At 51.8% G+C, this 14,606-nt stretch overlaps 1 gene segment (V, D, J or C); it reads left to right on the forward strand.

Moving 5' to 3' along the window:
- Positions 1–252: 252 nt before the first annotated feature.
- Positions 253–12,000, forward strand: LOC128946319 (immunoglobulin heavy variable 3-23-like). The segment is given in 5 exon segments: positions 253–291; positions 1,462–1,489; positions 4,656–4,967; positions 7,306–7,421; positions 11,968–12,000. Coding segments are annotated over 5 exon segments (528 nt in total).
- The last annotated feature ends 2,606 nt before the right edge of the window (positions 12,001–14,606 follow it).

Raw genomic sequence — 14,606 nt, forward strand, 5'->3', positions numbered from 1 at the left:
TCCCACACCATTTTCTATATGGCCACGCCTGGTTTGAGGCCCTCGACCAATCAGGTTCCTCATCCCCATCTCCCCTTTGTCCCGCAGGGCTCCGGGTGGCCGTGACCCTGCTGGAGTGCGGGGGGCACCTCCAGCCCCCCAGGGGGTCCCTGCGCCTCCTCTGCAGAGGGTCCGGGTTTGATTTTGGGAATTATGGAATGTTCTGGATTCGCCAGAAATCTGGGAAGACACTGGAATACCTCGCAAGTATCAATGGTGTTGGCACCACCCACCACGCGCCATCAATCAATGGTCGGTTCAGGATCTCCAGGGACAACGGGCAGAGCTCGGTGACGCTGACCATGAACAACCTCAAGGACGAGGATTCCGCCGTTTATTTCTGTGCCAAACGTAGCAATAATGATTATAGTTTTTCTGGTCCTGCTCTTATTGCTGACAATTCTGTTAGCGGACCACCCCCATGTTGGTCAAAAAATGTCTCCAATGCCCAGAGATCCTTCCCCGGCATCCCAGTCCTTTGTGTCAAACCTTCACCATTTTCCCCCAAACTTTGCCCCATCCTTCCCCTAGTCTCGATTGTCTCCCCAGTTTTGCCCATTTCACCCAAATCTCCCCCAGCTCCCGGGGCCCTGATTGGAGGAGGCCTGAACTGGAGGCCAGGGGTGAAGGTTTGGGGCCAATGGTTGAGTTTTGGGGGAGGAGAAGGGGAGGGTTTGGGGTCAGTGCTGACCATTGGGCAAATGGAGGAGATTGGGGACAAAGGGTCAAGATCTGAGTCAATGGGTAAGGTTTGAGGGAAGGGTCTGGGGACCTGAAACGGGGGGGACATGGGGACGGGGGTGCATCCACAACTGGTGTCTTCAGCATAAGCAGCAGCATCGCCCCAATTGCCAGCAGCAGCACATTTGGCACAGAAATAGGATCCGGAATCCTCGTCCTTGAGGTTGTTCATGGTCAGCGTCACCGAGCTCTGCCCGTTGTCCCTGGAGATCCTCACCCGGCCCCTGACCGATGGCGCATAGCCAGTGTCAGCACCATCGCTCCTGATCCCCGCGACCCATTCCAGCCCCTGCCCGGGTCGCTGTCGGACCCATTGCATGGAAAAACTGCCGAAACTGAACCCGGATCCCCGGCAGAGGAGGCACAGGGACCCCCCGGGGGGCTGGAGGTCCCCCCCGCACTCCAGCAGGGTCACGGCTGCTCCCCCATCCCCAAATCTTCACCAATTTCACTCATAACTTCACTGGTTTGGTCCCAAATCTCCACCAGATTTTTTCGGGTATCCTGACATTCCTCAAAATCTGCAAGTTTACTCAATATTCTCATTAATTAATTGGACACCTTTTCCTGAGTGTTCCACATTGATTTCAAACGCAATACCACGTCAAAAACCCCCAAACCCCTCCGGGACCCCAACCCCGGCACATCCCGGGCTTGGCCCTGAGCTCCCCCTGGCTCCAGGTCCTGCTGCTCCTGCTGGCTCTCCCAGGTGGGCTCCGCCCCTTTTTCCTGGAGCACACGCACCTTTTCCCCTTCTGGAGCAATCACATTTCTCATTTTTAATCATCTCCACTTTGTCCCGCAGGGCTCCGGGTGGCCGTGACCCTGCTGGAGTGCGGGGGGACCTCCAGCCCCCAGGGGGGTCCCTGACGTTGCTGTGCCGCGCATCTGGGTTCAATTTTGGGGGTCAGTCCATGAGCTGGGTCCGTCAGAGACCCGGGCAGGGGCTGGAGTGGCTCGCGGGGATCAGCAGTGGTGGCAGGACCTTGTATGCATCGTCGGTCAAGGGCTGGTTCAGGATCTCCAGGGACAACGGGCAGAGCTCGGTGACGCTGACCATGAACAACCTCAAGGTCGTGGATTCCGGATCCTATTTCTGTGCCAGGGGTTATTATAACAATGCTGCTGCTAATGACGCCTGTCGTTTTGACCTCATCCCCTTGGCTGTTTCCCCCCTGTCCCCGTTCCCCAGACCCTTCCCCAATCCCCAGCCCCTGACCCCATTCCTGTCGCCGTGTCCCAGCTCTGAACTGGCTCTTCCCCAATCTCAGCTCTTGGCCCCAAACCTCAGCTCTGGGCTCCACGTCCCAACCACATTCCCCAAAACTGACGAGGACGTCCCAGATCCAGCCCCACCGTGTCAATCTGCCTTTGCTTTGTGTGATTGGCCACAAACCTCTCGCGGTGAGCGGTGCCATTGAGTTCTGTGTGTGCTGCCGGGGCCGTGAGTTGCCGGCACCTCCCCATGGCCACAGCCCGGTGAGGAGAGCGATGGTGGGAAACCGAACGACTCCAGAGGGGTCCCCACAGCCCCATCCCGGTGGGGATTGGGACAGAGACCCCCAAGCGGGGATGGGCCCAGGGCTGAGGATTGGGGGAAATGTTGGGGGTTGGGGGACAGCTGGAGACGCTGAGATGGGTGCGTGGATCCACCGCTGGGGTCTTCACCATAAGCACCAGGACCCCAAGCACCAGCATAACCAGATTTGACACAGAAATAGGATCAGGAATCCTTGTCCTTGACGTTGTTCATGGTCAGCATCACCGAGCTCTGCCCGTTGTCCCTGGAGATCGTGACCCGGCCCTTGACCGATGGCACGTAGCCGGTGCTGCCACCAGTGTTGATCCTGCGAGCCACTCCAGCCCCTGCCCGGGTCTCATCTCCAGGGGAGATGGAGATCAGGCCCCGGATCCGGGTGTGGGCTGGGCTGGGGGTGACCAGATGCAAAAAGGGACGTCAACCCACCTGGGAGGGCCAGCAGGATGGGGAGGAGAACAAAGGGACACAGTGTGTGGCCAACATCAGGATCTGGATGCAGGAATTAGGATTTGGGTGGATTTTTTCCTTCATCCCCATCTCCCCTTTGTCCCGCAGGGCTCCGGGCGGCCCTGACCCTGCTGGAGTGCAGGGGGACCTCCAACCCTCCCGGGGGGTCCCTGCGCCTCCTCTGCCGAGGGTCCGGGTTCAGTTTCGGGAATTTTGACATGTCATGAATCCATCAGAGTCCCGGGCAGGGGCTGGAATGGCTCGCAGGGATCAACACTGGGGCAGCCACCGGCTACGCGCCATCGGTCAAGGGCCGGTTCAGGATCTCCAGGGACAACGGGCAGAGCTCGGTGACGCTGACCATGAACAACCTCAAGGACGAGGATTCCGGATGCTATTTCTATGCCAAAGCTGCTGCTGATGGTTGGGGTAATGGTGCTGCTGATGGTTTTGACCCCACCCTTATCGCTGTGTCCCCCCTGTCCCCGTTCCCCAGACCCTTCCCCCAATCCCCAGCCCCTGACCCCATTACTGTCCCCGTGCCCCAACCCTGCCCTGGCCCTGCCCCACATTCCCAGCTCCTGGCCCCACACCTCAGCTCGGGGCCCATTCAAGGCCATTTTGGCTCCTGGACTGTCCCTGACCGTGCTGACCCTGCCCTTGACCAATGGAACATTCCAGGTGACTACACCCTTGCACCCTTCTGCTTCTCTCAGCATGGAGCCCTTGGCTGGGGATCAATGTGAAAATTTGTGGAAAAATTCAATTTCCCCAATTTTTTCATGTGTTTTTGGCTAAAATTGGTTTTCTCTCCATAGCTCCCAGAGAGGATTCCAGCCCAGACCCACGGAGCAGCCCCAGACACTGAGGCCACTGAGGGAGCTGTGAAGCCCCAGGTGGGACAAAGGGAGGGAGGGAGGAGAAGACGCCGCGATTTTGGGGCTCCGCAGCCTCCCCCCACTTCCTCCGTTGCAGCTGCCGGGGCCCGGCCGGGGCAGGAAAGGAAACAGAAAGTTCCTGGTTTTGGTCACTGTGAACATCTGTGTTTGGCAAAGGGAAACTCAGCCTCGGGGCGCAGCGGCAGAGCGCCGGCTGCACAAAAAGCTTTGTGTGCAAAGGGCCCCAGAGTGATCCCCATTCCGCACTGGGACGGAGGGGAAGGGTCAGACTGGGGAGGAATGGGCAAAATTAGGGGAAATTGGGAATTGGGGAAGTGATGGGGGAGTTTGGGGGAAAATATCTAAGATGTTAGAAAAAGAGCCAGGATTTTGGGGAAGGATCAGAGAATTCTGTAATGCTTGGGAAGAGAGAGGAGAGGGCTTGGGACAACAACCACCATAAACACCATAAGCATAGCAGCATTACCGCAACCACTGGTGTAACGTTTGGCAGAGAAATAGGATCCGGAATCCTCGTCCTTGAGGTTGCTCATGGTCAGCGTCACCGAGCTCTGCCCGTTGTCCCTGGAGATCGTGATCCGACCCTGCACCGACGGCGCGTAGTTGGTGTAAGCACCACTGCTGTAGATCGACGCGACGAATTCCAGCCCCTGCCCGCGTCTCTGGCGGAGCCAGAACATGTCGTAGCTCCAAAAACTGAACCCGGACCCTCGGCAGAGGAGGCGCAGGGACCCCCTGCGGGGCTGGAGGTCCCCCCCCCACTCCAGCGGGGTCACGGCCACCCGGAGCTCTGCGGGACAAAGGGGAGATGGGGATGGGGCCAAAGCTCAACCCTTGACCCAAATCCTGACTCTTGGCCCCAAATTGGGACCCTTGGAGTTCATCATCCTTATCCCAGGTGGGTCTCGATACTTTATCAACTTGACCCTCCCAGTTTGCGGCCCTGAACCAATCAGGTTTCCCATCCCACTCTCCCCTTTGTCCCGCAGGGCTCCGGGCGGCCGTGACCCTGCTGGAGTGTGGGGGGGACCTCCAGCCCCCCAGGGGGCCCCTGCGACTCCTCTGCCGAGGAGCCGGGTTCGATTTTGGACAATTTGGGATGGGCTGGATGCGTCAACGACCCGGGCAGGGACTGGAATTCGTCGCAGGGATCACCAACACTGGTGGCAACACCGGCTATGCGGATTCAGTCCAGGGCCATTTCAGGATCTCCAGGGACAACGGGCAGAGCTCGGTGACGCTGACCATGAACAACCTCAAGGACGAGGATTCCGGATCCTATTTCTGTGCCATACCTTATTGTAGTGGTTGCTGGGCTGCTGGTAACAATGGTGACGATATTGGTGATTGCCTCCAGGCCATGCTTTTTGCCCCACTCCCTTCATTTTGTCCCTAAAGCTCTGATTTTCATCCCAAACCTCTCTTCTTGACGCACTCCTTGACCTTTTCTCTCCATTTGCAACATCAGTGGCCACAGACCCCAAACCCTCCCCTGCTCCTGCACCAAAACTCAACCACTGGCCCCAAATCTTAACCCCTGGGCTCCAGTTCAGGCCTCCTCCAATCAGGGCCCAGGGAGCTAGGGGAGATTTGTGTGAAATTGGCAAAATTGAGTGAAAGTGTAGGGTGTAGGCAGCAGGGGCGGAGTTTGGGGGAAACTCTTTAACACTTGGGAGAAAAGCTGGGCTCTGGAGGAAGGATGACTGGGAGTGGAGACATCTAGTGACCGTCATAGGGCTGGGGCCACTGCTGGAATTGTCACTAAAAGCAGCAACACCACCACCATAACCACTAGTAGCACATTTGGCACAGAAATAGGATCCGGAGTCCTCGACCTTGAGATTGTTCATGGTCAGCGTCACCGAGCTCTGCCTGTTCTCCCTGGAGATCGTGAACCGGCCCTTGACTGATGGCGCGTAGTCGGTGCTGCCACCACTGTTGCTGATACTGGTGATGTATTCCAGTGTCTGCCCGGGTCTCTGGCGCATCCAGCCCATCCCAAAATGGCCAAAATCAAACCCAGATGCGCGGCACAGCAACGTCAGGGACCCCCCAGGGGGCTGGAGGTCCCCCCCGCACCCCAGCAGGGTCACGGCCGCCCGGAGCCCTGCGGAACAAAGGGGAGAGATGAGGATGAGAAACCTGATTGGCTGTGGGGTCAAAGTAGGTGTGGCTTGCTGTAAAAAGGGGCGGGACCGCCCTGACAGGAGGATGATGAACTCCCAGGGTCGTAATTTAGTGCCAAGGTTCAGGGTTTGGGTCAAGGGTTGAGGTTTGGCCTCATCCCAAACTCCCCTTTGTCCTGCAGGGCTCCGGGCGGCCGTGACCCTGCTGGAGTGCGGGGGGGACCTCCAGCCCCCCGGGGGGTCCCTGCGCCTCCTCTGCCGATGGTCCGGGTTCAGTTTCGGCAGTTTTGGGATGATGTGGATGTGCCAGAAACCCGGGCAGACTCTGGAGGGTCTTGCGGTGATCGCCAGCAGTGGGAACACCTACTGCAATCCATCCTTCAAGGGCCGGTTCAGGATCTCCAGGGACAACGGGCAGAGCTCGGTGACGCTGACCATGAACAACCTCAGGGATGAGGATTCCGCCGTTTATTTTTGCGAGAAATCTTCTGGTATAGGTGTTGGTGGTCCTGCTGCTAATTGAGGTGATGATGATGGTTGTGTCCCCATCCCCGTGTCCCCCCCTGTCCCCGTTCCCAGACCCTTCACCCAAACCCGCAGCCCACACCCAGCCCTTGACCATTGATCCCAACCTTGCTCTGCCTCGGCCCCAATTCTCACCCGCTGACCCCAAACCACAACTCCTGACCCCAAATCTCCTCTTTCTGCCCTAAAACTTGATTCTGAAAGTGGATACTTCTGGTCAAGGGTTAAGATTTCGGTCAATTTTGTGGCCAAGAGTGGAGAATTTGGGGCAGAGCCAGGGCAGGGTTGGGAGATGTGGTCAGAAATGGGGTCAGGGGCAGAGTTTGGGAGAAGGGTCTGGGGAACCTGGAAGGGTGGGGACACGGCCATGGGGATGGGGTCAATACCATCAGCAGCAGCACCCCAAGTATCAGAGGCAGCTTTCACGCAGAAATAGGATCCGGAATCCTCGTCCTTGAGGCTGTTCATGGTCAGCGTCACCGAGCTCTGCCCGTTGTCCCTGGAGATCCTGAACCGGCCCTGCACTGATGATGCGTAGGCGTAGCTGGATCCATCGTTCTTGATCGCTGCGACGTATTCCAACCCCTGCCTGGGTCTCTGGCGGATCCAGAACATTCTGAAACTGCCGAAACTGAACCCGGATCCTCGGCAGAGGAGGCGCAGGGACCCCCCGGGGGGCTGGAGGTTCCCCCCGCACTCCAGCAGGGTCACGGCCGCTCTCCGATCCCCAAACCTTCACTGGTTTTGCCCCCAATTCCCTTTGTTTGTCCCCAAATCTCCAACAGAGTTTTCCAGAATGATAAAGTGCCTTAAACCGTGCATTTAGCCCCAGTTCACCCATTAATTAATTGGACACCTCCACCTGACTTTTGCATCCACTCACCCCCATCTCCCCTTTGTCCCACAGGGCTCCGGGCGGCCGTGACCCTGCTGGAGTGTGGGGGGGACCTCCAGCCCCCCGGGGGATCCCTGTGCCTCCTCTGCTGAGCGCCCGGGATCGATTTTGGGATTATTGTGATGGCCTGGATCCGCCAGAGACCCGGGCAGGTGCTGGAGTTCATTGCAGATATCAACACCACTGGCAGCACAACCTACGCGGATTCGGTCAAGGGCCGGTTCACGATCTCCAAGGACAACGGGCAGAGCTCGGTGACGCTGACCATGAACAACCTCAAGGACGAGGATTCCGGATACTATTTCTGTGCCAAATATGCTTATACTCCTGATGGTACTTATGGTGTTGCTTCTATTGACGTGCCGGGCTTGGCCCCATTCCCCATCCAGCACTGCAGGAGCATCCGGGAGCAGGACGGTCGGGACAGACGGACGGATACGAGAGATCTCTGCAGCCAGGTCTGGAATTTGGGGTTTATTGCAAAGGACGAACTGCAGGGCCCTGCTGGGAGCTGCCAGGCACAGCTGGAGCAGGGCTGAGAGAAGAGAGGGGAGAGAGGATGAGACAGGAAGAGAGTAAGAGAGTAAAAAAGGTGAATGAGTGAAAGGGTGAGAGAATAAAAAGGCTAAGAGAGTGAAAGAGTCAGTGAATAAAATGGTAAGAGTGTAAAAGGGTAAAAACATAAAACTCTAAGAGACTAAAAGGGTAAGAGAGTGAGGTTCCCACCACAATACAATAAATCTTCTTCTCTGTAGAATATTCTAATTCTCACTAACCAATCTAATACAATATACAAACCCTACAGCATTTCCATACACCCTAAAAGAATCATTTCATTACCGTACTCTATTACATTTTAAACCCTAAAAACTCCTCTTTGGCACCCTTCTGCCAAGTCTAAAACCTGCTCTTTGGAAACCCTAAAAACTCCTCTTTGGAGCAACTTTAAACCCTAAAAACTCCTCTTTGGAAGAACTTTAAACCCTAAAAACTCCTTTTTGGAGTAACTTTAAACCCTAAAAACTCCTCTTTGGGCCCTTCTGCCAAGCTGTAGGGTCGCTCTGACCCTTGGAGCTGTCTGCAGGCAGAGGGTGTTGTTCCATCAAAATGGGATCACCTTCAGCCGGCCACGCCGTTGTTTTCCAGTTGTTCAGTCCCTGAGGCATCTCAAAGCTTGCTTTCATTTCAATCTCTCTGATGGTCTCCATATTCTCAAAGTTTTTTACCCGACTTATTGATATTATCAATATACCCATATTGATAAGGCTTTGCTGTTCCATCCTCCCCAACCAGCATCAGCATAAGCACCGTGACCATCGGTGTCCTTGGTGCAGAAATAGGATCCGGAATCCTCGTCCTTGAGGTTGTTTATGGTCAGCGTCACCGAGCTCTGCCCGTTGTCCCTGGAGATCGTGACCCGGCCCTTGACGGAATCCGCGTACCTGGTGACGCCACCACTGCTGGTGATGGTTCCGACCCACTCAAACCCCTGCCCGGGTCTCCGGTGCATCCAGCCCATCCCAAAATTGCCAAAACTGAACCTGGACCCTCGGCACAGGAGGCGCAGGGAGCCCCCGGGGGGCTGGAGGTCCCCCCCCGCACTCCAGCAGGGTCACGGCCACTCCCCCATCCGCAAAGCTTCTCTGCTTTTGCCCCAGAATCCTTTTTTCTTGCCTCAAATGTCCAGCAGAGGTTTCCTGTATTGAAAAATTCCTTAAACCCTGCAATGAGCCCAAATCCACCCATTAATTAATTGGACACCTCTGCCTGACTTTTGCATCGCCCCATCCCCATCTCCCCTTCGTCCCGCAGGGCTCTGGGTGTTGCCCGATTGATAAATGACACAAAACTCGGATAAGTTTTGTGGGTGCTTTATTACGGGCCCGGGGTGCTGGGGGACTCACGTCCCAAAAACCCAAGCCCCCGATTTCACGTATGGGTGCTTCCCTCTTATACATGCGATTCACAACAAAGTCTCCAAGAAACAGTTCCCTTGTGATACATTCCTTAGTTCACAGGCAAGATCATAAATCTTCTGCTTATCTTATTCTAAGAGCATTGTATGCTGCCTTCAGACAGGTTAGCATTCTTACTCTCCTGCACTAGTTTAATTATTTACTAAATTCCTAAGACTACCTGCTAAGTTACACACAAACCAAACACACACACTATCAACGGCTGCAAAACTGCAAAACTGCTTTTAACAAACCAATTCACACACAACTCATAACTAAACTATAATTACACATTTTGCTAAATTTCATTTCTTTTCCAACATTTCCCCCCTTTTGAGCATCCTTCAGTCCTACTGCAAGGATGCTCAATCAACAGTATTGACAGTAACATCTTCATAACGAGGTGGGGAGTGTTCTTCATTCTGCCGCCCGCGGGTCATGGCCTTCAGCAACCGGAGAGATCGCTTCTTTTCCTTTTCGATCACTCCTAAGAGGCATCTATATACAATCCATATAGTCACTAAAAATACTAAAAACATTAGTGCATACTGTATAGCAGATGTAATCCAGCCAGACAGGTGAAGCCCCAAAGAATCAAATACTGCTCCTATCCAGTTATGCTGTGCTTCCTTTTCAATTTCCTTGGTTTTTGTTTCCACTTCTGCCAGTTAAGAAATATCTTTCTCAATTTCAAGTGTAACATTTGGAATGTGTACACAGCAATGATCTATTCTCCTACTCAGGTAACCACAAACTCCATGTTCTCTTAACAGTAGCAAATCCAATGCCATTCTGTTTTGTAGGGTCATTCTTGATGTAGCTTGCAATTGCAAATTTAGATCTTTAAATCCCTTCTTAGTAGCTGCTGCCAACCTTTCTGTCTGTCCTAACAAGTTGTTGAGCATTTCCCTATTTCGATATGTCGCTACCGGAGGGAATAATGATTCTAATATCCATCCAAAGTGTACTCCTGAGCCAGGTTCATGCCACTGCTCCTCTAGGGATCCTTCCCTCTTTCTGAGTGCTTTCCTTTGGATCAATCTATTCTGTTTCCAGTATGGACACAATGTGGGAACCCCTAGGGTGATTTGTGTTACTGATCCATCTAGAGGTAAATGTGCGGTCCACTGTCCATGTCCCAACACCCAGACTAGATTTCTAGGGCTATGCACAGTAGTATATCTGCAATCTATAGGTCCCTCCATGGACTCTTTGCTAACCGTATGATCATATCCCCTACACTCGCATCCCCACTTTAATGCCATTTTCACCGGTACCAATCCAATTCGGTCTTCCGGTGTATCACATGTAAAAACCTCAGTACAATTCCAATCCTCTTTCTGCGGTCTGAACTCTCGGGAAGATGTAGATGTGATGAGGGCCCTATAATGTGACTGATTCTTTACTCCTGACCATTGGATGCACCATTGTACTTCCCCAAGGTAATTATAGTGTTCCAAAACACTAGGTCCCCATAATGTCTTCCAACTATTCCAGGTTTCAAAATTCTGTGTGACATTCTGACAACTCATCTCATTTCGGTGGGATTTCGTTCTTATTCGTGCTGTATTGCATGGCTCATCTATTGGGGTTGCAATTAAACACCTCCTGGTATTTTGAATCCAACCATAATGATTGGGTTTCTTTTCACATTCCTCTCTAGTCATAGCCCGAATGGTCATACACAAATCCCTCCATACATCCACTGGTTTGGGAACTGACTGGCAGGACCATGAAACATTCTTAAATGTTTCAGGCATTTTGGTTACCGGTATTATTCCCCAGGGAATAGGTTCACCTGCAGCCTGTGGTAATGGTAGGCAAGCTGTTATTTTAGTCACGTTCTGCATGATCCCAAAATCTCTAATTAATCCTACCACTAAGTTTTCCTGCTCAGTATTCCGTTCTATTGTATCATTAGCCTCCCGTCTACCCCTTCTACCGTGTCTCTGTAAGGATAACATCATTCTGTCATGCCTCCACCATGCATTTCCTATTCTACGATTAGTGACATTCAACCACCCACAACCTTTGCCTTCCTTCTCCCACCAACTGTCCTGTCCTCTATTCTGTCCCAGGTCAGTTCCCTATTTTGCCTCCACCTTTTGACCCATAGGTTCCTTTGATATCTTGATCTTACTAGGAAGGAACAATTTATTCTAAGGGGTGACCCATCCCACATGTCCGCTGCCATTGATACTGGATCAACCTTTATGTTTTCAGCACGATCCCCTGTCCATGGCAAAACCCTCATACTCACTCTTTTGTAATCAAAACCATCCCATATCTTGACCAAACATGTATATTCTCCTGTATCGTTTGTGGTTACCTTAGTAAGATTCAGTACCGTGTTTCCTTGTTGTTTATCCTGATCCCAACCGACTCCGATCTTGCCTCGGCTTCTTTCAGCCCCCCATTGCCATATTGCAATGACTTCACCGCCTCAACTCTCTGGATGTCAAATATAACACAAGTTAATTGAACATCCATCCCTTCCATGACTGTAACCTTTGTTTCTTCAACCTGTACTAGAGTAGACCCTTGAACGGGTAATAGTCTCATGATCACTAGCAGTAATATAATTAAGAAGGCGGCTTTGCGCGGAAGATCATCCGGGTTGGAGACACTATCTGGGTTTCCCATTGGAACGGTGCCTTCTTTACCCTGGTGTAATGGATCCAAGCATCCATCCCCAGGACCTTCACCGCCGTGTAGGTCGTCATCATCACCTGGTGGGGTCCACTCCATGATTCCCGTAGAGGATCCGTGATCCACTTCTTGACGTACACCTGGTCCCCAGGCTGAATGTCGTGGACCGAATTCTCCAGCATGAGCGGTCTATTCCACTGTAAAGTATTTCTTAAAGAATTCAAGATCTTATTAAGTGACATAACATACTCTGCAATTGTCTGGTCCCCACTCACATGTACCTCCCCTTGTAATACAGTTGCATGATATGGTTTGCCATATAGTATCTCATATGGACTTACGCCTACCTTTTCCCTTGGCTTAATTCGAATCCTGAGTAGGGCCAAAGGCAAAGCTTGAGGCCAGTGCAGCTAAGCTTCCTGGCAAATCTTTTTGATTTGTACTTTCAGGGTTTGATTCATCCTTTCCACCTGCCCACTAGACTGAGGTCTCCAGGGGGTATGCAAATTCCAGGTTATATCTAACAGTCGTGCTAATTCCTGCACTACCCCGGCTATAAAATGCGGACCCCTATCTGATGACAATCCTAAAGGTACTCCAAATCTTGGTATTATTTCTTTTAACAAGGTTTTTACCACCTCCTTAGCCTGATTAGTTCTACATGGAAAAGCTTCTGGCCACCCTGAAAACGTACATACATACACTAACAAGTATCTGTATCCCTGTGCCCTAGGCAATTCGGAAAAATCAACTTGCCAGTAATCTCCCGGTTGTGGCCCGACTTGCAGCTTTCCCATTTGTATTTGTCTCCTAAACATACCGGGCACATTGCATTAACTCTTTTTGCCATTGTTAACATCTGATTAGAGATTATCTCATTTTTCAAAAATTTTACCAATACTTCTGCCCCCCAATGACATTTGTTATGTTCTGATTCCAAAATAAATTTCATTATGCGAGTAGGTACTACTATTTGTCCCATTGGTGTAACATACCACCCAAGTTGATTCCTCTGTGCCCCTAGCAAGTTTATTAGTTTTCCATCTTCTATTGAATATTTGGGCTCCTGATTCAGGTAAGGGGTAGCCGGATTCGTTCTTACCGGTACCAATGCCATTTGAGTCCATATTTCCCGTGCCACTTGCCGTGCTGTAACATCAGCAAATCGGTTTCCTCTGTAAACGTCTCCTTCCGCAGTCTGATGTCCTCTAACATGCATAACTGCAACTGCTTTGGGACTATGTACTGCATCCAGTAGCTGTAGCACTTCTTCCCGGTGCTTGATGTTGGTTCCCTGTGAATTCAATAGCCCCCTTTCCTTCCATAACGCCCCATGTACATGAACCACACCAAAGGAATATTTAGAATCTGTCCGGATATTAACCCTTTTGTCCTTGCTCAAATACAGGGCTCTGGTGAGTCCAATCACCTCTGCCTTCTGGGCCGAAGTTCCAGGTAACAAAGTCCTTACCTCTATTACCTGATCCAATGTTACCACTGCATACCCGGCACAGCGAGTCCCATTCTCGACAAAACTGGATCCATCGGTGTATAGTTCCCATTCAGGGTCTTCCAATGGTTCATCCTTTAAGTCGGGTCTGCTGGCATATACTTGTTCAATTACGTCTATGCAATCGTGCACCAGTCCCCCAGCCTCCTGGTCACTGCGTAAAAATTCTGCTGGATTAACATGATTAGTAGTCTTTATTTCAATATCATCCTGTTCTCTCAGGGTAGCCTGGTATTGCAACATTCGACTGGATGATAACCAGTGACCCCCCTTTTGCTCCAAAACAGCCATGACCATATGGGGAACAAACACTTTAATTTTTGCCCCCAAAGTCAATTTCCGGGCCTCTTGAATAAGAATTATTGTTGCCGCCACAGCTCGTAAACACGAGGGCCACCCGGAACTTACCGAATCCAGTTGTTTAGAGAAGTATCCCACTGGCCTCTTCCAGGATCCCACCTTCTGGGTGAGGACCCCCAATGCCAGTTTTTGCCTCTCATTCACGTACAACTGGAATTCCTTGGTCAGGTCAGGGAGTCCTAGGGCTGGGGCCTCCTTTAGTGCCTGCTTCAATTCCTGGAAGGCCTTCTTTTGCTGTGTTGTCCACTCCAGCCGATGCTGCTTCAAGGCCTCATACAGCGGCTTGGCTAGGAGACCGAAATTCATGATCCACAGTCGACACCATCCCACCATTCCTAGAAAAGATCTCAATTCCTGATGGTTACGAGGCAAAGGAATAGCACATATTGCCTCTATTCGGTTTACTCCCAAACGTCTCTGCCCTTGTGTGATCTCACAACCGAGATAAATAACGCTATTTTTGACCAGTTGAGCTTTTTCCTTAGAAACCCGATACCCTGCTTGGCCCAGCATGTTGAGTAATTTAATTGTTAATTCCACACACATTTCCCTTTCCTTAGTAGCCAGAAAGATGTCGTCCACGTACTGCAGGACTACATACAAGGATGGGGATATTGTTACCTGGGTTATCTTCCATTCCTCCAGCTCCTTGGCCAGTTGATTTCCAAAAATAGTGGGGGACCATTTAAATCCTTGTGGGATTCTGGTCCATGTAAGCTGCTTCTTTCTCCCAGAATCAGGACTCTCCCACTCGAAGGCAAAATATTTCCTACTCTCTACTGCCAGTGGGATGCAGAAGAAGGCATCTTTAAGGTCAATCACTGAGAACCATTTAAACTCCTCCAATACAGATGTTAACAAGGTATAAGGATTAGCAACAACTGGATGTATGTCTTTCACTATTTCATTAATAGCCCTTA

This window comes from Melozone crissalis, unplaced genomic scaffold (genome assembly GCF_028551555.1).
Source record: "Melozone crissalis strain CALT ecotype California unplaced genomic scaffold, PUWL_Pcris_2 ptg000079l_1, whole genome shotgun sequence".
Classification (NCBI taxonomy): Eukaryota; Metazoa; Chordata; class Aves; order Passeriformes; family Passerellidae; genus Melozone; species Melozone crissalis.